The sequence below is a fragment of the Bufo gargarizans genome, chromosome 4 (assembly GCF_014858855.1).
Source record: "Bufo gargarizans isolate SCDJY-AF-19 chromosome 4, ASM1485885v1, whole genome shotgun sequence".
Taxonomy (NCBI): Eukaryota; Metazoa; Chordata; class Amphibia; order Anura; family Bufonidae; genus Bufo; species Bufo gargarizans.
In genome coordinates, this window is record NC_058083.1 from 294,097,774 (window position 1) to 294,120,598 (window position 22,825).

At 45.2% G+C, this 22,825-nt stretch overlaps 2 protein-coding genes across 3 annotated transcripts in view; one reads left to right on the top strand and one right to left on the bottom strand.

The window, feature by feature from the left end:
- The window catches only part of LOC122933775 (protein ALP1-like), a 104,973-nt gene that overhangs the window by 50,853 nt on the left and 31,295 nt on the right, over positions 1 to 22,825 (top strand). The gene's annotated exons all lie outside the window — the stretch shown is intronic.
- Positions 1 to 22,825, bottom strand: part of HDAC2 (histone deacetylase 2) — a 63,729-nt gene that overhangs the window by 28,397 nt on the left and 12,507 nt on the right. For both annotated transcript variants that reach the window (XM_044288776.1, XM_044288777.1), the window contains exons 2-5: positions 13,138 to 13,250; positions 11,220 to 11,337; positions 6,595 to 6,669; positions 2,908 to 3,046 (exon numbers count right to left, since the gene is read on the bottom strand). In XM_044288776.1, coding sequence (XP_044144711.1) covers positions 2,908 to 3,046; positions 6,595 to 6,669; positions 11,220 to 11,337; positions 13,138 to 13,250 — 445 coding nt within the window. The remainder of the gene's footprint in view (positions 1 to 2,907; positions 3,047 to 6,594; positions 6,670 to 11,219; positions 11,338 to 13,137; positions 13,251 to 22,825) is intronic.

Consider the following 22,825-nt stretch of genomic DNA (forward strand, 5'->3'; position numbering starts at 1 on the left):
GGGCTATTACTTCAAGGAGTCATTTTGGAAATGGCGATATAAAATGTAATATCCAGTAAGCAATAGAGAAGAGATTCTACTGTGGTATGAGTAGAAGTGAGTATGCGATAAAATACAAAGAATACGATACCCGGATTGGAGGGAGGGATCCAGTAGTCAATGAATGAAGAGATGAATAGATGCTGATTGGAGAATTTGCATCATGTGATTAGGATGCGGTAATCTCTGATTGGACGCAAGTAGTGACGTGATCGTGAATCAGAGACGGGAAGAGATTCCTGAATGAACATACTGGCGGTGGTCTATATGAATGGTGGTAATGAGGTTTCATTACTTCAGCTGGTGCAGGTGTATAGATTGAGCGATTTGCTGGTAAAAAGAAATAGGTTTTATTAAACTAATGAGAAATGAACTGCTAGAGATTGTTCAGTTAGAGATGTTTTATACATTTTATGTATGTTTTTATATAATGGTGTTTTGTGTCTGTGGGGGGATGGGACGTATGTGGAGCTAAAAGGCAGCTTGGGAGCGGGTGGGGTGTTCGCCCCTGACGAAGCATGAGCGAAACCCGGGTCGGGTGGAACACGAGAGATATTCAGTGTCTTGTGATATGCTTTTTATGCCGCTATACTTGTGAGTATAATAAACCTTTTATGAGTTACCCTTGGCCGATGGTATTTCACTATTCGTGCGACCTCTGACGATCCACAGAACGGCCCATTGAGGAATCGAATGAGTGGTGTGGATCCGATGTTTTCCTACGTCTGAAAGTGCCTCTGGCCCTAACCTTGGAAAGATTACCTCCTGAGGAGTTGTAAGCAGCGCCGTCCGGATAATGCAAAGAATAGCAGCTATGCTAGTTATTGAAGCTTAACCCCTTCAGGACCAAGCAGTTTTCCAGTTTTTGTTTTTTTACTTTCTGTCTTCCTGGGACCATAATTTTTTTATTTTTCTGTTCAAATAACCGTATGAGTGACAAATTGTACTTTCTTACAGTACCATTTACTATTGCATATGTAGTGAGAATCTGGGAAAGATCCAAATGGGGTGGAATCGGAAAAAAAATGCAATTTCGCCATAGTTTTATGGGTTTTCACTACACGGTAAAACTGACGTTACTTTCATTTTCCAGGTCAGTACGATTACAGCAATACTGTATTTACAAAGTTTTTCTTGTTTTATAACAAAAAAAATAAACTTGGAAAAAAAAGTTTTCTTTGCATCACCATATTCTGACATCCATAACTTTATAGCTACGTTTACAGAGCTCTGAATTTTTTGCTGGGCGATCCATAGTTTACATTGATACCATTTTGGAGAGTGCATGACTTTTTGATCTCTTTTTAGTCAATTTTTTGGGAAAGGTGAAGCTACAAAAAAAAAAAAAAAAAGCGAATTGCCCATTTTCTTTTTCCATTATGCCTTTCACCGTATGGGATAAATACGTTTATATTTTAATAGTGCGTGTGCTTTGGCATGCAGCAGTGACAATGATCTTTATCTTTTTATTCTTTATTTTTAATATGGTGAAAGGAAAGGGAATTTTGAAAACTTTTTTTTTTACACTTTATTACATGCCCTTAGGATAGGGATGGCCAACCTGGGGCTCTCCAGCTGTTGTAAAACTACAACTCCCACCATGCCCTGCAGTAAACTGATAGCTGTAGGCAGATTGGGCATGCTGGGAGTTGTAGTTTTGCAACAGCTGGAGAGCCGCAGATTGGCCATCCCTGCCTTAGGGGACCTGAACATATGATTGTCTAATCGCTTCTCCCATAGACTGCAATGACTTTAATGGCTGTGATCAGCATTCTCATTGATCAAAGGCATTGCTTCCAGGTGTCTGCTGTGCAGCACCCACCCAGCGGGTATGGCACCCGCTCAGCATCTTGTATGTCCACTTGCGGGAATGGAACAGAGTTGCAGAAAGGTTACGCGATCAATGGATCTCACAGGATGAGGAAGAGGATTATGTATCTTGTTATTATATTATATGTTACATTACGTAACATGGCCAGCCAAAAATGAAATTGTGGTAATTCTTATGGTACAAAAACTTTCAGTAGATAAAAAACAAACAAAAAAAAACAACAAGTTTTTACAGAATATGTAGTCAATGGGGCCGATAGGCAATCCGGTAACCTCTGGCAATGCCAGATCCAGAGAGCTCCAGCATGCTGTTCTCTACCAGAACTACTGCCGGCAGTGTAAAACAGGCCTTACTTTCATGCAGTCAGTTTGTCGTCGGTATTTGTAAGCCAAAACCAGGAGTGGGTCCTAAAAAACAGGGGAGGAAGAAATATTTCCATGATACTGTCTCTCTCTTTGTAGCATCCACAGCTCGCTTTGGCTTACAAATACTGACCGCGTGAACGATGCCTAATGGTGTGTACATGGCGACCTTGGCTGCGACACCAAACATTGCTGTGTAGCCACTGAACTGAATGGGTTGCAGAGTGACTGGCGAGTTGCCTTTCCCACCACCCCAGAATCTCAAAATATCCAGCAATGTTGGACTGGTGGTGCGACCCCATTCAGGTTAACAGCTGCACTATTACACAGCATTATTTGATTGTGCGACGAGTTTTGCGGCCAAGATCGCCATATAGCCCCAGCCTAAGGCAGAGACCACCATCAGCATTGTGCCTACTGTACTTTTATTCCATTAAAGGAACACAAAAAATGGAAAATAGCGATTTAGGTTTCAGTTATTTTTGAATGGAGGAAAAGTTCTATCTGTTGTACCTTTTTCCCTGTCACCTGGCAGAACAGAACACAACTGATGCCCCCCCAAAAAACTAAAACAAAAGTTTTCCCATTTTTCAGTTCCTCTGATGGAAAGAAAATACAGAAAACACAACACAGATGTGAACTTACCCTAACAAACATGTAAAAGTTAAAACTCACTTTAGTAGTTCCAGAATGGCAAGAACAATATCATTGACGTAACAGAACCCAGACGCTTCAGATTTCTTAGCATGGTGCAACCCTCCTGCCCAGTTAACTGCCATGTCTGTCTGCTGTCGATTCAGTTTCACTGCACCGGCTGGAAAATAATGGGGAACATTCCAGAAAGAAATTAAGCAGCCATCTAACATATGCCATTTATTTTTAAAGGGGTAAACATAAGTTTACTAGGGATCGACAGATTATTGCTTTTATTGATATTATCGGCCGATATTCAGGATTTTGAACGCTATCGGTATCGGCATTTATTTTGCCGATATTCCGATAGCGTATGGGGAACACAGATCGCGCTGCTGACAGCGCTCTCAGTGTTCCCTCAGCAGCACAGGGGAGAAGGAAGCAGTGTCTCCCTCCCCCCCCTGTGCCACTGCCGCCAATGAGAGGAGGGAGGGGTTGTGGCCACTGCGCCACCAATGAAGATACCACTCTCATTAATTCATAAACAGGAGGCGGGAGCTGGCTGCAGAATTATATATCCGCTCCCGACCTCTATAAGCGGTAGCTGCGATCCACGGCAGTTAACCCCTCAGGTGCGGCACCTGAGGGGGTTAACTGCCGCGGATCGCAGCTACCGCTCATAGAGGTCGGGAGCTGGCTATGTGATTCTGCAGCCAGCTCCCGCCTCCTGTATATGAATTAATGAGAGAGTTATCTTCATCTGTGGCGAAGTGCGCCCCCCCACCCCCAACACCAGTATTAATCAATGGTGGCGCAGTGCGCCCCCCACCCAAGCCCCCCAGTATTAATTATTGGTGGCAGTGACCACAGGGTCCCCTCTCCCCTCCTCCTCAGTGGAAGTTCCGATCGGAGCCCCAGCAGTGTAATCCTGGGGCTCCGATCGGTTACCATGGCAGCCAGGATGCTACTGAAGCCCTGGCTGCCATAGTCTGCTCCCTGCTGCTGTGTGTACAGAGCAGCAGGGAGAGTGTGAAGTCCTATTCACCCTGATAGAGGGTTCTAGTCCCTAAGGGGGCTAAAAGTTAGTTATGGGCTCATGCACACGGCCGTGTTCCGCGGCCGAGAGCGGACGGTGGAAACCTGGCCGGGATTCCTCCTGACAGCATGAGCACACAGCGTCATTGGCTGCTATGACGCCGTGCGCTTCATGCAGCCGCTGCTGTACAGTAATACATTACATGCCCTTAGGCGCAACCAATGACGCCGTGCGCTCATGCTGTCAGGAGGAATCCCGGCCGGGTTTCCACCGTCCGCTCTCGGCTGCGGAACACGGCCGTGTGCACGAGGCCTAAATGAAAAAGAAAGATTTACAAACAAAAAATTGTATGAAAAAATTGTATGAAAATTCACAGAATATCGGTATAAATTATCGGCTATCGTCCTGAAAATTCACAGATTATCGGTATCGGTCGATCCCTAACGTTTACTACATGAAATAACCATGTACCAGTTACTAGTCATTACTGAATGATACACATTCTTTACTTGGTTCATATGAAAAGGATTTGCCATAAATGTCCAATATGTCTTCATGTGGCACGCCGCACATGTGCAGCTGTCTCCACTGGCTTCAATGAACTTACTTAGCTATTTTGCAGACGTACTATTGAAGTGAATGTACAAATAGCACAACCTTGTAAAATTTTTGTAAAAAGTGATGGCCTACTCTTAGGATAGGCTATCAATGTAAGATTGTTGGGGATCCTAGTCTCAGCACCTATGACAATGAGCTGGTTAAACGGGATACCCAAGACTAACAAATGCTCCCCTATATGCCAGGCCCCTTACACTGAATCTACTTACCTAGCTCCCCGCACCGCTCCTGGTCCCCACGCGGCCGCAGCTGCTTCTCCCCGTGCGCGGATAAAAACATCAGATGTCGGGGACAAGTCTCCCTAGCATCACGTCCCTGTCACCGCCAGCCATTGGCTGCTCCCCTCCAATACTGGACATTTTCATCCGCACACGGGGAGAAGCAGCTGCAGCAGCGGTGCGGGGACCAGGAGTGGCACAGGAAGCCAGGTAAGTAGAATCAGTGTGAGGGGCCCAGCATATGGGGGAGCATTTGGTAGTCTCGGATAACCCCTTTAAAGGAGCTGCTGTGTCACTGGTTTCAAGTTGCCAAATTGACACTGAGGTTTGCCAAGGGGGCAATCTATAGTCACTTCTCTCATGGGGCAAAGTATTGTTGAGCATTCTTATCCTGTCCAGGTTCATAAAGTCATCTTCCCAAATGGGATCAATATGTACAGATTGTGGTCTTGTTACCATGCTCTCCGAATACTCTTTAAATGTTGCATTTATCATATCTATTACACCCTACAAGTGTGTAAAGTCACTATTCTCAGAAATACAGTTTCATGCTCCCCAAGGGGAAAAATGAACAGCAAGGTAAAATTGACATTTACATTGACATTTTTTTTAGAAATTAAAGAGGACTTTTAACCAGTTTTTACTTTACAAAAGGGATACCTCACACTGTAGCCCATGTTCTCTAGATGTCATATTGCTAATTTTTTTATGATATGCTCCTCCGTTGCACCGCTGTGCCCCTCGTTTTGTTTTGGCGCCCTGTATGCTAATTAATAGCATCGGAACAGGGAGGAAGAGACATCCGCTTTTCTCAGTGGGCGTCACTTCTCCCTGGCTGTGGCGCTGTCCAATCACAGCGGACCGCGTCATAGCCATTGAGAAAAAAAAAAAAGCTCACCTTCTCCCTGGCTGTGACGCTCTCCACTGTGATTGGACAGCGCCACAGCCAGGGAGAAGTGACGCCCACTGAGAAAAGCTGATGTCTCCTCCTCCCTGTTCCGATGCTATTAATTAGCATACAGGGCGCCAAAACAGAACGAGGGGCACAGCAGTGCAACGGAGGAGCATATCATAAAAAAATTTGCGATATGACATCTAGAGAACATGGGCTACAGTGTGAGGTATCCCTTTTGTAAAGTAAAAACTGGTTAAAGGGCCTCTTCAAACTTTGTTTGTTTTGAGTCTCCCACAACTTTTTCCCCCCCACTAACTTGGCTGTGTTTTTTGCATATCAATTTGAGGAACATACAATTTTGATCATTTTTTTCCTTCATTTTTTTTTTGGGGGGGGGGGGGGGGGGGGGGTACCAAACAAAAAATATGAAATTATAACTTTTTTTTTTTTTTTTTCACTACATTTGTTTTGTTAATATTCTAGATATTTATATTGTGGTCATACCAAATTATTTTATCTTTTTATATGAGAAATTGAAAAAGGGTTGTTTTATTTTTTTATATTGTTAAAAACTTTATTTCATGATTTATTTTTTTTGCAGTATACGGTAATTATTTCACCTGCATCTTATCACATCTTGCCAGAGGCATGGTGTAATAGGAGCATTAAGACAGGAGGCCTGGGAACCCAGATAAGACCACATGATGCTATAATAACTGATTGATGCCGTGCGATTGTGCAGTGGGTCCGATTGGGGGATAGAGGAAGTATACTCCACTCTTTCTAACCACTCAGATGCCATGGTCACTACCGATTGCAGCTGAGGGGTTAAAATACAAGGTATAGCGTCATGTCCGATCCCACTCATTGCAGGCAAGTATCAGTTGTATAATGCAGACGGCATGTGAGCCTAGACCCTTACAACCCTCATGGCATACTGCAGAATAAAGAAGCACACTTACCAACAGAGCCTCCAGTAGACAGCTGACAGAACTCAAAAAGGCCGTCAAATACAGGACAGTCCTCTCCTACATTGACTGAATAACACACAACAATATAGGTTATATCCAGTTCCAAATATTTCTTCATAGCAGTTTACTATAGACTGGACACGGTGCAGAGGAGCTCCTATTGCTTGTTACAGGCAAAATAGACAGTTTTTCCTTCAGATCAGGGATCAGCAACCTCCGGCACTCCAGCTGTGGTGAAACTACAACTCCCAGCATGCATACTTGCTTGGTTGTTCTCCAGACTCCCATAGAAGTGAATGGAGCATGCTGAGAGTTGTAGTTTTACCACAGCTGGAATGCCAGAGGTTGCTGACCCCTGTTTTAGATGAATACAGCCAATAGATTGGTTTCAATGAAGCTGATCTATCAGCTTAACATGCTATACTATGCAAGGCCAGCATATTACAATGGTCGGGCCATTGTCCTAGTAGTCAAAATGTGAAAAACAAACGTGCCATTTGTCTAATAGGAGCGGGCTGATAAATCTGGTGTATTCATGAGGGACACGCTCCCCTCCACCCATCAGGGCAGTAACAGACAGGCTACTCTGTGGATGGGGGGTTAATGAAGTTCACATCAGACATATTTCCCCAACAATGTATGTTATAATGCAGGTGGCTAGGCTTTAAAAAAAGGTCATCAACAGGAATAAAATGTAATTAAAGGGGTTGGCCACTTTCATAAAATTTTGTGCGTCCTTAGTGTTTGTTACCTAATGTTGATTGTTTAAAGGGGTTTTTCAAAATGTCAATACTGATAACTAACTCCGAACTGGTCATCAGTATCTGATCAGTGGGGGTCTGACACCCAGGACCCCCCCCCCCCGATCAGCTGTTTGAGAAGGCACCAGCGCTCTTGTGACCACGGGGCCCTCTCGCAGCTTACCAAGCACAGTGCTGTACATTATATAGCAGCTGTGCTCTGTATTGCAGCTCAGCCCCATTCACTTTAATGGAGTTGAGCTGCACCTAGGCCAAGTGACCGATTAACGCGCCATTTGGCTTAGGGAAAGCCAGCGTCACTGCCTTCTCAAACAGCTGATCAGCTTGGGTCCCGGGTGTCGGACCAACACTGATCAGATACTGATGACACGTCATCAGTATTAACATCTTGGAAAAGCCCTTTAAACTCCCGATGAGTTTGGTGCATGTGCTGTCTAAGCTCCGTCCTGCGCGCAGGACACTGTCCTTTATTATTCTGTAAAGGAGTGTGTGGTGGACGCAGGAGGGAGCTTAGACAGGGCATGCACCGAACTCTTCATTGGGAGTCTGCGCAGTAAGACACAAAGCAGCAGAGCAGGAGTAGGCTGGGCATATACAGGGCATGCTTTCTCTGGCATCTGCACAGCACAATGAAGGACGGGAGCGAGCAGTGCGGAATGGAAGGGTAGATGAAGCAAGAAATCCACTATACAGTATGCCGAGAACAGCACAGAGGATGTGACCACAAATGAATTGGAAAAACAGGCATCAGGGAAAGGTTATTTAACCAAAGTTGAATAACATACAGTAAGGACACATACATTTTAGAAAAGCAGTCAACACCTTCAGGCTACTTTCACACTAGCGTTATTCTTTTCCGGCATAGAGTTCCGTCCAAAGGGCTCTATGCCGGAAAAGAACTGATCAGGCATATCCCAATGCATTCTGAATGCAGAGTAATCAGTTCACTTTGCATCAGTATGCCTTCCGTTCAGTCACTGTCAGGCGTATTGGCTGGACATAATACCGCAGCATGCTGCGGTATTATGTCCGTTCAAAATGCCTGATCAGTCGCCGGAATGCCGGATCCGGCATTAATTCCTTTCTGCATGCGGAGGCAGGCCAGGAAAACTGAAAAAGACTGCAAGACGGATCCGTCCATCCGTATGACAATGGAGAGACGGATCTGTTCTTGCAATGCTGCATTTGTAGACGGATGCGCACCCGGATCAGTCTACAAATGCTGTCAGTTGTCACACTGATATGCGGGTCCGGCAGGCAGCTCCGACGACGGAAGTGCCTGCTGGATCACACCAACGCTAGTGTGAAAGTACCCTTAAAAGTGCTAGAGTACCTGGTGAACAGCAGGACAAGCACTGCTTGAGAGCTGGGCAAGTCTGTCTCCAGTCTGGGCAGTTTGCTACAATGTAACAGCCTGGAGTTCATAATGTTTTGTTTGGACCAAACGGATAACACTGTACTTCTTTTTTACACGAAAAGGTACGAATGGCTTAAAGGGGTTCTGCAGTTTTTTTAAACTGATGATCTGTCCTCTGGATAGATCATCAGCATCTGATCGGCGGGGGTCCGACACCCGAGACCCCCGCCGATCAGCTGTTTGAGAAGACAACAGCGCTGGCAGTAGTGCCGCGGCCTTCTCTCTGTTTACCGCAGGCCCAGTGATGTCACGACTAGTATAACTGGCCTGGGCGGGGCTAAGCTCTGTCCACTTGACTGATAGGCCAGTGATACTAGACGCGACGTCACTGTGCCTGCGGTAAACAGAGAGAAGGCCAATGCGCTACTGCTAGCGCCACTGCCTTCTCAAACAGCTGATCGGCAGGGGTCCCGGGGGTTGTACCCCCGCCATTTAGATGCTGATGATCTATCCAGAGGACAGATCATTAGTTTAAAAAAAACTGCAGAACCCCTTTAAAAGAAATAAAAGTCATACTCACTTTTCCAATCCCCTGCCTTCCTCATTCCAACACTTTCCGGATCCACCACCAGCCTCCTTACTAAGTGATTGAAAGCGGTCACTTCCCTGTGGCTAGAGGAAGCAGAGACCGGCAGGGTACCAAGGAAGTATTGGAATGGGTACAGTGAAGGATCACGCCAGGTCTAAATCCCCAGCGTGGGCGGGGAAGGGCCAGCAGGCTCATCTCATTTATCATTTTCTACGCCTGTTTTAGGCTTTGAAAATGGTCTAAATCTACGCCAGCAAGGGAGCTGGCATACATTTAGACAGGAGGTGGATACGCCCAAGTCATATAGACGGCAGCGCCTCTACATAATATACGCGCATCCACCCCCAGCGTAAGGGGTATTAAAGGGATTCTGTCACCAGTTTTTGACCCCCACATTCAAAAATATGGTTATGTGCATGGTGCCCTTGTGATTCCTAATGTGGTCTTATAAGCTAAATCTGTGTGCTCATTTAGTGTAAAAAACGTTTTATCTAACCTGTCATTCATCAGATTAAGGTGCCCAGGAGGACGCTCATGTCTCCAAGATGCCGCCCGCCGCCGCCGTTCGTGCCCAGCTCCTCCTTTGCTTTCTGAAGCGATGTGCCCAGCTCCTCCTTTGCAGTCCTGCTCCAACGGTCTTCAATCTGCCCAAGGGGCGGCGTTTCACCTCTCTTGCGCCCAGCCAGCCTCCCCCAACTGCCGCTTTGAAGCGCCGCCCAGCTCATGAATATTCAGTTTGCTGGGCGGCTTCTGCGGTCCCCGTTCTGAAGCGCTGCGCTTAGCAGTGCCCGGCGCATGCGCCGAATCTTGTGAAGTCCGGTACAGTAAGCGCCGCCCAGCTCATCAATATTCACTTCGCTGGGCGGCGCTTACTGTCCCCGACTTCACAAGATCCGGCGCATGCGCAGGGCACTGTTCAGCGCAGCGCTTTAGAGCGGGGACCGCAGAAGCCGCCCAGCAAACTGAATATTCATGAGCTGGGCGGCGCTTCAAAGCGGCAGTTGGGGGGAGGCTGGCTGGGCGCAAGAGAGGTGAAACGCCGCCCCTTGGGCAGATTGAAGACCGTTGGAGCAGGACTGCAAAGGAGGAGCTGGGCACATCGCTTCAGAAAGCAAAGGAGGAGCTGGGCACATCGCTTCAGAAAGCAAAGGAGGAGCTGGGCACATCGCTTCAGAAAGCAAAGGAGGAGCTGGGCACATCGCTTCAGAAAGCAAAGGAGGAGCTGAGCACGAACGGCGGCGGCGGGCGGCATCTTGGAGACATGAGCGTCCTCCTGGGCACCTTAATCTGATGAATGACAGGATAGATAAAACGTTTTTTACACTAAATGAGCACACAGATTTAGCTTATAAGACCACATTAGGAATCACAAGGGCACCATGCACATAACCATATTTTTGAATGTGGGGGTCAAAAACTGGTGACAGAATCCCTTTAAGACTGGCATCTAAAACGCCGGTCTCATCAAGGCTGGGTTCACACCTGAGCGTTTTACAGCGCGTTCCTACGTGCTGTAAAACGCTCAACAAGGAGAAACCAATGATTCCCTATGGGAATGGTTCTCACCTGGGCGTTTTACAGCACGTACGATCGCGCTGTAAAACGCCCGACGCCCCAAGAAGTACATGAGCTACTTTGGGGCGTCTTGTCGCGCGTTCCCATACATAGACTTTCGGGAACGCGCGACAATGGGCGCTCGCTTGTCTCTGTATGCGCGATTGCAAACGGACGTAAAATCGTGCATACAGAGCGCTCCATCGCGAACGCTCAGGTGTGAACCCAGGGTTAATGATCCCCAAGATCTTTATTGTGACAAATTTGCTCTACTTTCAGAGAGAGTGTCCAAGCTTACTTGTGAGCAATATACAGGAGGACCAGAGAGGGGTAGGTGAGAAAAGAGCCGACTTACATCTCTGCATTTGTTTACTGTACTCAGACATGTTGTCCGGTCTTATAGATCGTAAAAATTTTATGTATTCATCACTGTGGTACTTTGTCATCTCTTCAGCTGTTGCCTTGTGAGGGCGCTATAGAAAAGAACAGACAATGTATACACTTACACACACATACTAATTGCTACATAGCAGCAAAACAAAGCCTTACAACACTGAACCCCCCCAAACACCCATGCCAATACTTTTGCATCTATTGGTACGGGTGGCAGAACTCATAGGAGCATTCCCATCTGAGACATTGATGGCATATCAATAGTTAATACAGTTGAAAAACTACAAGTCCATCAAGTTCAACCAAGGGATAAATGGGGACATGGGGAGTGAGTGTGCTCAGCCATTTTCAGTTGTACCATAGAGGTGACTGGCGAGCGCACCGCACACACGTGGCCACCTCTCCGTTCACCGCTATAAGACTGCTGGAAATAGCCAGGTCAGTGCTCTGCTAGTTTTGGAACTTCGATAGTGGCTGTGCACGTTCACTTTGGGGTCCCATTCTGGGACCTACACATCTGACATTAATGGCATATCCTAACTATATGCCATCAATGTTTGAGATGGGAATACACCTTTAAAGACAACGTCCAGCTTTTACTAATTCATGGCCTATCCTCAGGATCATCATTAGCCGACTGGCAAGGGTCCAACACGCCGTCAATCAGCTGTTCAGATGTAGCGCCAGTGCCAGAATTACACAGCACTGTAAGCTGTCAATAGTAGAGGGAGTTTATTACTACAGCGCTGCTTCAAGTTAACAGCTGATTGGCAGGGGTGCAGCGTGTCGGACACCTGCAAATCATCTAGTGATGGCCTGAGCTGGGCAACCCCTTTAGAGGATTTGTGCACATTAATTGCAAATCTGCCACATGCCACCTAATGCTTTAAAACAAAACATTATTATATAATCGCCCCTCTTTCTCGCTTGCCATTCTCATAACCACCAGCCCTCCTCCCACTGTTTGCATACAGGGCTGCAGCTAGGATACAGGGGTTTGCATCCATGGGCGTAACGATCGCGGTCGCAGAGGGTGCTTTCAGTCACTCTGCTTTGCATTATAAAAGCCAGTGCGGCTGCGCATATCTCTATACCCTCTCCTGCGCCACCGCCGCATCATTATGTCATGTCAGCAAGACCCAGTGCTGGAGTTCATGGGTCTTGGGGGATGACATGTGACATGATGACGCAGCGCGGCAGAAGGTATGACGGGATGTGTTCGCAACTTATTGTGCAAGCAGAGACAGAGCGGAACAGAACAGAGGTATCTTTTAATTTATTTATTTATGCCCACCCCATTCTGAACTTATTAGAATTATGAACTTTTTAGAATTTAGAAAGGGAACCCGCTGGCTATATATATCAGAAAGGGCAAAAAAAATCTAATATATACAGAGTGAGAGGGGGCAAAAGAAAATATATACAAAGCTAAAAGGGGGCAATCATTCAACTATATACAGAGGGGGCAAAATGATATATATTACACCGAGCGAGGTGGCAAAATGAAATATATACAGCGTTGAAGGGGGCAAAATTCAAACTTCTAATGGGAGGGGGGGGGGGGGGCCCAATCCAAATTTTGCCCTGGGGCCCACAGAACTCTAGTTACGCCACTGTCTGCATCACATGACAGCGGCAGATAATCACTGTCCTCAGCGGTCTCATGCTATATACAGGCATCATTCAGAATGGCGAGGGAGAAAGACGCAAGTATATATTCATTTTTTATTCTAAAGCATTAGGTGGCTTGGGGCAAATTTGTGATGAGCTTGAACAACCCCTGTAAATGTCTTTTAGTAAAAAAAAAAAAAAAAACATCATCAAGTAATTTAAAATACAGTGCTTATCTAATGACAATACAGAATATTTCATAGACTCACATATATTTCCATTTTTCTGTAAAGTCCATAGTTTAGAAGCAAATTGTGAGTCATTCGTATCCTATGAGGCTTCATGGGGTGTCCTTGTCCATAGTAGTAATTTCCAATGTCGCCTATTCAAATAGAGAGGGGGGAAAAAAAAAAGGGAGGTCAGGGTATTTGTCTTGGAATTTACCAAGCATGTAGCTCAACCTACCACCTAATAACCCTACTGTATGTTACATCACATGGAACAGACCATGTACATAGATTCAATGCAGCAGCATTAAAGGGGTTGGCCACTTTCTGGCAAATTGTGACCAATGTGTATGCAAGATGACTATATTGTACTTAATATCAACAAAGGCAATATTAGTATGTGCAATTTTCTATATTTCATAACCCATTCCTTCTTGCTAGGGCTCATTCAGACGGCCGTATGCTGTCTGCAAAAATGCGGATCAGTTTTTTGCGGATTAGTTGCGGTCCCATTCACTTCTATGGGGCCCTTTTCTTCCATTGCACGGCTCAGCAAAAAAATGAACCATGTCCTATACTTGTTAGTGAAAATCAGGACATGGCCCTATTGAAGTCTATGGATCAGCAAAAAAAACGGAATGCAATCCTTTTTTTTTTTGCGGAGATGCTGAACTGTCCGTAAAAAAAAAATTATCCACATTTTTGCAGACAGCATACGGCCGTCTGAATGAGCCCTTAGGCAGATCTTCTGCATTTTCAACATTCCAAACCTGTCCATAAGATGGCTGCTGATGTGACCAGGGACATCAGTCTCCTTTATTCAAACACACTGCACCTGAACTAAACTCCCAACAGTGAAGTACAGATGGTAGGTTTAGTGTATTCGAATACAAGGGACATTACATGGAGGCGATTTGCCTGGTCGCATGACCCTCCATCAGCAGCCATCTTATGGACAGGACCACTGTGTGGACAGCAGAAAAGATCTGACAAACAAGGGGCATATCATATGAAATATAGAAAATTGTTCAGAATTTCAACCAAGGCTATATTCGTAAGAGTCATACAGTCATCTTACATACACATTGGTCAGCAGTAACCAGAAAGTGGCCAACCCTATTAACCGGTACAGGACCGCCGTACGCAGGATTGCGTCCTGCCGGCGGCCCTGCTCTTCTGGGTGGACGCATATACGCGTCCTCTCGCGATACCCGAGATTTCCTGTGAACGCGCGCACGCAGGCGCGCGCGCTCACAGGAACGGAAGGTAAGAGTGGATCTCCAGCCTGCCAGCGGCGATAGCTCGCTGGCAGGCTGGAGATCTGATTTTTTTTAACCCCTAACAGGTATATTAGACGCTGTTTTGATAACAGCATCTAATATACCTGATACCTGGTCCTCTGGTGGTCCCTTTTGTTTGGATCGACCACCAGAGGACACAGGTAGATGTGTGAAGTAGCACCAAACACTACACTACACCCCCCCCCCTGTCACTTATTAACCCCTTATGAACCCATGATCACCCCATATAGACTCCCTGATCACCCCCCTGTCATTGATCACCCCCCTGTCATTCTCCGTTCAGACGTCCGTATGATTTTTACGGATCCACGGATACATGGATCGGATCCGCAAAACACATACGGACGTCTGAATGGAGCCTTACAGGGGGGTGATCAATGACAGGCGGGTGATCACCCATATAGATTCCCTGATCACCCCCCTGTAAGGCTCCATTCAGACGTCCGCATGTGTTTTGCGGATCCGATCCATGTATTCAATTTTTTTATACAAAGTTGGCATTTGACCAAGATATTTTTCTCACCCAGCATGGGTATATGTAAAATGACACCCCAAAACACATTCCCCAACTTCTCCTGAGTACGGCGATACCAGATGTGTGACACTTTTTTGCAGCCAAGGTGGGCAAAGGGGCACATATTCCAAAGTGCACCTTTCGGATTTTGCAGACCATTTTTTACACATTTTGATTGCAAAGTACTTCTCACACATTAGGGCCCCTAAAATGCCAGGGCAGTATAACTACGCCACAAGTGACCCCATTTTGGAAAGAAGACACCCCAAGGTATTCCGTGAGGGGCATGGCGAGTTCCTAGAATTTTTTATTTTTTGTCGCAAGTTAGTGGAATATGAGACTTTGTAAGAAAAAAATAAATAAATAAATAAATAAATAAATCAACCATCATTTTCCGCTTACTTGTGACAAAAAATAAAAAGTTCTATAAACTCACTATGCCCATCAGCGAATACCTTAGGGTGTCTACTTTCCGAAATGGGGTCATTTGTGGGGTGTTTGTACTGTCTGGGCATTGTAGAACCTCAGGAATCATGACAGGTGCTCAGAAAGTCAGAGCTGCTTCAAAAAGCGGAAATTCACATTTTTGTACCATAGTTTGTAAACGCTATAACTTTTACCCAAACCATTTTTTTTGCCCAAACATTTTTTTTTTTTATCAAAGACATTTAGAACAATAAATTTTGCGAAAAATTTATATATGGATGTTGTTTTTTTTGCTAAATTTTACAGCCCAAAGTGAAAAATGTCATTTTTGGGCAAAAAAATCGTTACATTTTGATTAATAACAAAAAAAGTAAAAATGTCAGCAGCAATGAAATACCACCAAATGAAAGCTCTATTAGTGAGAAGAAAAGGAGGTAAAATTCATTTGGGTGATAAGTTGCATGACCGAGCGATAAACGGTGAAAGTAGTGTAGTGCTGAAGTATAAAAAGTGGCCTGGTCATGAAGGGGGTTTCAGCTAGCGGGGTTGAAGTGGTTAAAGTTTTTTTTTTTTATTACTGCATTGTACTTATTTTAAGCTAAAAATCTTTTTTTCAATTGGCCTTCATTAACAATATGCTCTCCTAGCTGCCAGTGGATTTTTTGTCTTTTCAGTCATCTGAGGAGCAGACAGACTCCTTATCTCTGCTCTCTCACTTTATAAAAATCTCATTCCTTATCTTACTGATAAGAATGTGGCTTTAATAAGTGTGACTTCTTGGTAGTTTAGAGATAAGGTTTATTAGATGACTGGCACAAAGTGAAAGTAGCGGTCACAGGTTAGAAAAACAGTTAACCCTTTGTGACTGAACAATTCAATATGTTTAATAAAGGACAATTGAAAATATGATTTTTGGCCAAAATAAGTTAAATGCAATCATAAAAAAATAAATTGACTCCAAAAAGGTGTACATAGCCTTTAAAGGGAACCTGTCACCTCCTAAAACCATCCCAAGCCGCCAGCAGTACCTGCGTGTAGCCAGCGGTGTGTTTCTGGTGATGCCTTTCTTCCTGAAGGCAGATGCAGCAAAAGTACTGAAAACGTTGTCTTATCCCCTGCCCGGCGCGCTTCTCCACACATGCTTGAAATCAAGGAGGCAGCGGCCTCCTGCTTCAAGTCACGGTAGCCACACTCCTTCCCCGCTCCTTCGCTGTTACTGACAGCGCTTATGCATGAGAGTTCGGCTGCCTTTGCAGAACAGCTGGCTGTCAGTCACAGCGAAGGGGCAGGGAAGGAGGCGCGGTTATCTTGACTTGAAGCAGGAGGCCGCTGCCCCATTGACTTCAATCATGTGCGGAGAAGTGCGCCAGGCAGGGGATAAAACAACGTTTTCAGTACTTTTGCTGTGTCTGTCTTCAGGAAGGAAGGCATCATCAGAAACACGCTGCTGGCTACACACAGGTACTGCTGGCGGCTTGGGATGGTTTTGGGAGGCGACAGGTTCCCTTTAACTGTTAAAGGCTATGCACACATTCTCACCCAGTTTCTTTTATTTCCAATGCATTCAAAATAAAGAATTAACCAATTTAGCAAAAGATCTTTGCTAAAAAATGATAGATAAAAATGTCTGTTTCCTATCTCCACATAGAATTATGTGTCTCTGTGGTAACAGAACACAAACAGTCTGAGGCAGAAATTACACGCTCTTCCATCGGTCACCCATATACTTGTTTAGTAAGAGCAAAGTAGGACGTATACATTAGAATAAGGTCATCTGAACTTTGATTTTAGTGGGACAGCCTCCCTGCAGGACAGATGCTGGGATAGATAGATAAAAGATAAGGATGTTTGCTTAAAGGGGTTCTCCGGGCTTTTAATATTGATGACCTATCCTCAGGATAGGTCATTAATATCAGATCGGCAGGGGTCCGACACCCGGCACCCCGCTGATCAGCTGTTTGAAGAGGAGGCGCGTGCCGTGCCAGCGCTGCCTCCTTCTCACCGTTTACCTTCTGGCCGTCGCCTCTGCAGCGGTGAGCAGGTGTAATTACACCTAACCGTCCCATTCATTTCAATAGGACAGATCCTTCCCATACACTTGTATAGGAGCGAATGGGACGATTTGGGTGTAATTACACCTGCTCACCGCTGCAGAGGTGACGGCTAGAAGGTAAACGGTGAAGGGAGGCAGCGCTGGCACGGCGCGTGCGCCTCCTCTTCAAACAGCTGATCGGCGGGGGTTTGTATTACTGCTTTGAAGTCCGAATAAAGTCGATGATGTGAGATGCTGCTGATACAGTCTGCATTTTTCTACATATTCTGGCCGTTGGATCTAAGGCCATCGGTGAGGCTGTTGCATCTATCTGGATACATCAACAAGGACAGAGTGGTGCTGCGTCTACATTTTGTTTAATGCTATCCTGAGGATAGTTCATCAATATTAAAAGCCTGGAGAACCCCCATCAAATATTCCCAATTATTTTATTCAAAAGGGAGATAAGCCGCCTTAGGCCCGTTTCACAGTTGCGTTGTTGTTTTATGGTATTTAAATCCGGCAGAGGATCTCAAAGCCGGATAAAAAATATTTTCTGTTTAGTCCTCATGCATTCTGAATGGAAAGAGATTTGTTTAGGATGTCTTCCGTTACGTCAGCATTCCGTTTTGTGACCGGACATCCCCAATTGACTTTCAATGTAAGTCAGGACGGATCCGTTTTCACTTAGACTTTTTTTTTTTTTTTTTTTTTTTAAGAATAATGCGAACGGATGCAGGTGAGAGGTTCTGGAAGCAGAACACATACATCACAACGAGCGTCGATGTGTATGGGGATAGCGAAGTATAGCTGTTGGCCAAATGAGTGCTTGTCTGACCGCTATACAGTATAATGTGTACAGGACAGCTAGTCTAAGTAGTTTTATTTACCAATCTTAATGGAGAATAATACTATGAGGAAGAAAAATAGAAAGGGCTTTAACATATCCAGTTTTATTGGGAAATATGAGGATTGAGGCATTTCTTTATTATAAAAAAACACCCAAATCAATAGTCATTAATTGGCTGCAGCACTCAAACTTGCCTCTTAAAGGGCTTCTGTCACCCCACTAAAGTCATATTTTTTTTTTTGGGGCTAGTTACATTCTTTATAGCGCGATATATGAGAATATAATGGTGTTACTTACTTTCATTCAGCCGTTTCTTATAAAAACGAAGTTTTATAATATGCAAATCAGGTCTCTACCAGCAAGTAGGGCGTCTACTTGCTGGTAGCCGCCGCAAAAAACCGCCCCCTTGTCGTGTTGATTGACAGGGCCAGCCGTGATCTCCTCCTCCGGCCGGCCCTGTCAGCATTTTAAAAATCGCGCGCCTCTGTTCATTCGGCGCAGGTGCTCTGAGATGAGGAGGCTCGTCTCCTCAGAACTCCCTCAGTGCGCCTGCGCAGATGACGTCTTCTCTTTCGGTGATGTCAGTAGACGCCCTACTTGCTGGTAGAGACCTGATTTGCATATTATAAAACTTCGTTTTTATAAGAAACGGCCGAATGAAAGTAAGTAACACCATTATATTCTCATATATCGCACTATAAGGAATGTAACTAGCCCAAAAAAAAAATTACTTTAGTGGGGTGACAGAAGCCCTCAGAAGACCGAGATTCTCAAGGCATCTGCATTTATTCGGCAGATGGTCCAAGATGTATATTATGTTGTAATTAGTATATATATATATATATATATATATATATATATATATATATATATATATATATATATATATATATATATATATATCCAAAATCAACTTTTTACATAAATAAGTTCCACATGTAAGAAAGGCTTGTATTTTGAAAAAGTACACATTAGGGCTGCAACGAGTACTCAAGTAAATTGAGTAACTAGACACTGGAAAAACCTAGATGCAAATTTTTTGCATTGAGGATTCGTTTGTGCCATCTGACCATGGAGCGTGAGTGAAGCCCTTGCTATTACTCACCACTCCGTGGTCTCCCGCCGGCCCGCGCTACACTGTATGCTCATGTACACCCACTCGTCAGGATGTAGTACATGTAAGCGTGCACTATGACCTGACATTGTGTATCGTGGTGAAGAAGAGGATGAAAGAGCAGTGGAGTGTCGACAGTGCCCCTACAGGAAAGGTAAGTATTTCACTGGGACTGATTGCTGGGAGCGGAGATGGTGGCACTAGGGGTGCTCGGGGCACAGAGGACTAATGGCATAGAGGACTGGTGGCACTGGGGGGAGCTGATGGCACAGAGGACGTGTGGCACTAGGGGGAGCTGATGGCACAGAAGACTGGTGGCACGGGGGGAGCTGATGGCACAGAAGACTGGTGGCACTGGGGGGGAAGCTGATGGCACAGAAGACTGGTGGCACTGGGGGGGAAGCTGATGGCACAGAAGACTGGTGGCACTGGGGGGAAGCTGATGGCACAGAAGACTGGTGGCACTGGGGGGAAGCTGATGGCACAGAGGACTGGTGGCACTGGGGGGAGCTGGTGGCACTGGGGGAGCTGGTGGCACAGAGGACTGGTGGCACTAATATTGCCAGTGTTTATGCCAAAGGCACCTAGTGGTCTGTGAGCTGTGCTTCCATTCTGCTCTCACTTCAGTAATATTTGAGCGACATCTGGTAGAAGGATACGAGTGGCCATCATGTGTCCTGTGATTTTTGTGATAAAGTAGTCATCTGTAAATTAGCTGACAGGTCAGGACTGCCGCACTGGTTCACTTGACACATTTGCACCTCTTCATCATTTGTGCATGCTGGTTTTATACTGTAGATTGCGCACCTGCTCTATTGTAGGAATGAGCACAGCAAATTGCTAATAAATCATACATAATGATTCATTCGTTATTATACAAGTCATTTCATGGAAGAAAACGTTAATGCAATCTCAGTTTAGAATCACTCAGAAAATTTATCCATAGACCCCAAGCACCCAATGTAGCCTGCACTATTCCACACAGCAGCATGCTGTTGTTGTTTTACTCCTGTTACAGCACAATAATCCAATAATTCATCATGGTAGAATTCCCTTTGGTGAGGTTGTCCAAGTTAGGCTACTTTCACACTTACGTTTTTTGGGCAGATCCCTCATGGATCTTCAAAAATGGATCTGTTACAATAATAAAACCGCATGCATCCGTCATGAACGGATCCATTTGTGATATCTGTAACAAAGCCAAGACGGATCAGTCATGAACTCCATTGAAAGTCAATAAGAGACGGATCCGTTTTCTATTGTGTCATAGAGAAAACGGACCTGTCCCCATTGACTTACATTGTGTCAGAACGGATCCGTATTGCTCAGTTTCGTTAAGCGGACAGCAAAACGCTGCAGGCAGAGGCAAACTGATGCATTCTGAGCGGATCCTTTTCCATTCAGAATGCATTAGGGCAAAACTGATCCGTTTTGGACCGCTTGTGAGAGCCCTGAAATGATCTCACAAACTGAAAGCCGGAAAATAGCCTTACCTTAACCCCTTCAACCCCGGGCTCGTTTTCACATTCCTGCCCAGGCCATTTTTTGCAAATCTGACCAGTGTCACTTTATGTGGTGATAACTTTAAAACGCTTTTCCTTATCCAGGCCGTTCTGAGACTGTTTTCTTGTCACATATTGTACTTCATGACAGTGGTAAAAATGAGTAAGACATTTTTTTTTTTATTCCTTTTAAAAAAAAAAAAATACCAATTTTTTAAAAAAATTTAGCAAATTTCAATTTCTCTACTTTTATAATAGATAGTAATAGGGATCGACCGATATAGATTTTTTAGGGCCGATACCGATAATTTGTGAACTTTCAGGCCGATAATTTATACCGATATTCTGGGAATTTTCATTTTTGAAAAAAATAAATAAAAAATTCCCACAAATCTGCTGAAAAATAATGTTTATTGTTAGTGTATTATTTTTTTTGTAAATCTTTCTTTTTCATTTATACTTAATATTTTGGTGTTTTTATTTTTGTAACTTTTTTTTTTTTACTAACTTTTAGCCCCCTTAGGGACTAGAACCCTTGTCCTATTCACCCTGATAGATCTCCATCAGGGTGAATAGGAGCTCACACTGTCCCTGCTGCTTTGTGCTTTGTGCACACAGCAGCATGGAGCTTACCATGGCATCCAGGGCTTCAATAGCGTCCTGGCTGCCATGGTAACCGATCGGAGCCCCAGCATTACACTGCTGGGGCTCCGATCGGAGGAGCAGGGAAGAGGGGATCCTGTGGAGGGGCGCACTGCGACTGGGGTGGGGGGGCCCTATGCGCCACCACTGCTTAAGGGGCTTGGGGGGAGGGGGGGGCGCACTGCGCCACCAATGCTTAATACTGGGGGGGCTTGGGGGGGGGGGGGGCGCACTGCGCCACCAATGTCTAGTACTGGGCGGCTTGGGGGAGGCGCACTGCGCCACCAATGCTTGATACTGGGGGGGAGGGGGGGCGCACTGCGCCACCAATGAAGCTTAATCTCTTATTTATTCATATACAGGAGGCGGGAGCTGCAGGATCACATAGCCGGCTCCCGACCTCTATGAGCAGTAGCTGCGATCCGCGGCACCTGAGGAGTTAACTACCGCAGATCGCAGCTACTGCTCATAGAGGCCGGGAGCCGGCTATGTGATCCTGCAGCTCCCGCCTCCTGTATATGAATAAATGTGAGATTAAGCTTCATTGGTGGTGCAGTGGCCATAGCTCCTCCCCTCCTCTTGTCCCCTGTACTTTCATTGGCGGCAGCAGCACAGGGGGAGGAGACACTGCTCCTTCTCCCCTGTGCTGCTGCTGAGGGAACACGGAGAGCGCTGACAGCAGCGCGATCTGTGTTCCCAGTACGCTATCGGAATATCGGCAAAATAAATGCCGATACCGATAGCGTTCAAAATCCTGAATATCGGTAAATCCGATAATCGGTCGATCCCTAGATAGTGATACCTTTCAAAAATAGTAATTACTTTACATTCCCCATATGTCTACTTCATGTTTGGATCATTTTGAAAATTACATTTTATTTTTTGGGGACGTTCAAAGGCTTAGAAGTATGGAAGCAAATCTCGAAATTTGTCGTAAAATTTCCAAAACCCACTTTTTAAAAGACCAGTTCAGGTCTGAAGTTACTTTGTGAGGCTTACATAATAGAAACCACCCATTTTATAAGCTACACCCCTCAAAGTATACAAAACTCATTTTACAAACTTTGTTAACCCTTTGGCCTCTTTCACACGGGCGTTGCGGGAAAATGTGCGGGTGCGTTGCGGGAACACGCGTGATTTTTCCGCGAGAGTGCAAAACATTGTAATGCGTTTTGCACTCGCGTGAGAAAAATCGCGCATGTTTGGTACCCAAACCTGAACTTCTTCACAGAAGTTTGGGCTTGGGAATCGGTGTTCTGTAGATTGTATTATTTTCCCTTATAACATAGTTATAAGGGAAAATAATAGCATTCTGAATACAGAATGCATAGTAAAATAGCACTGGAGGG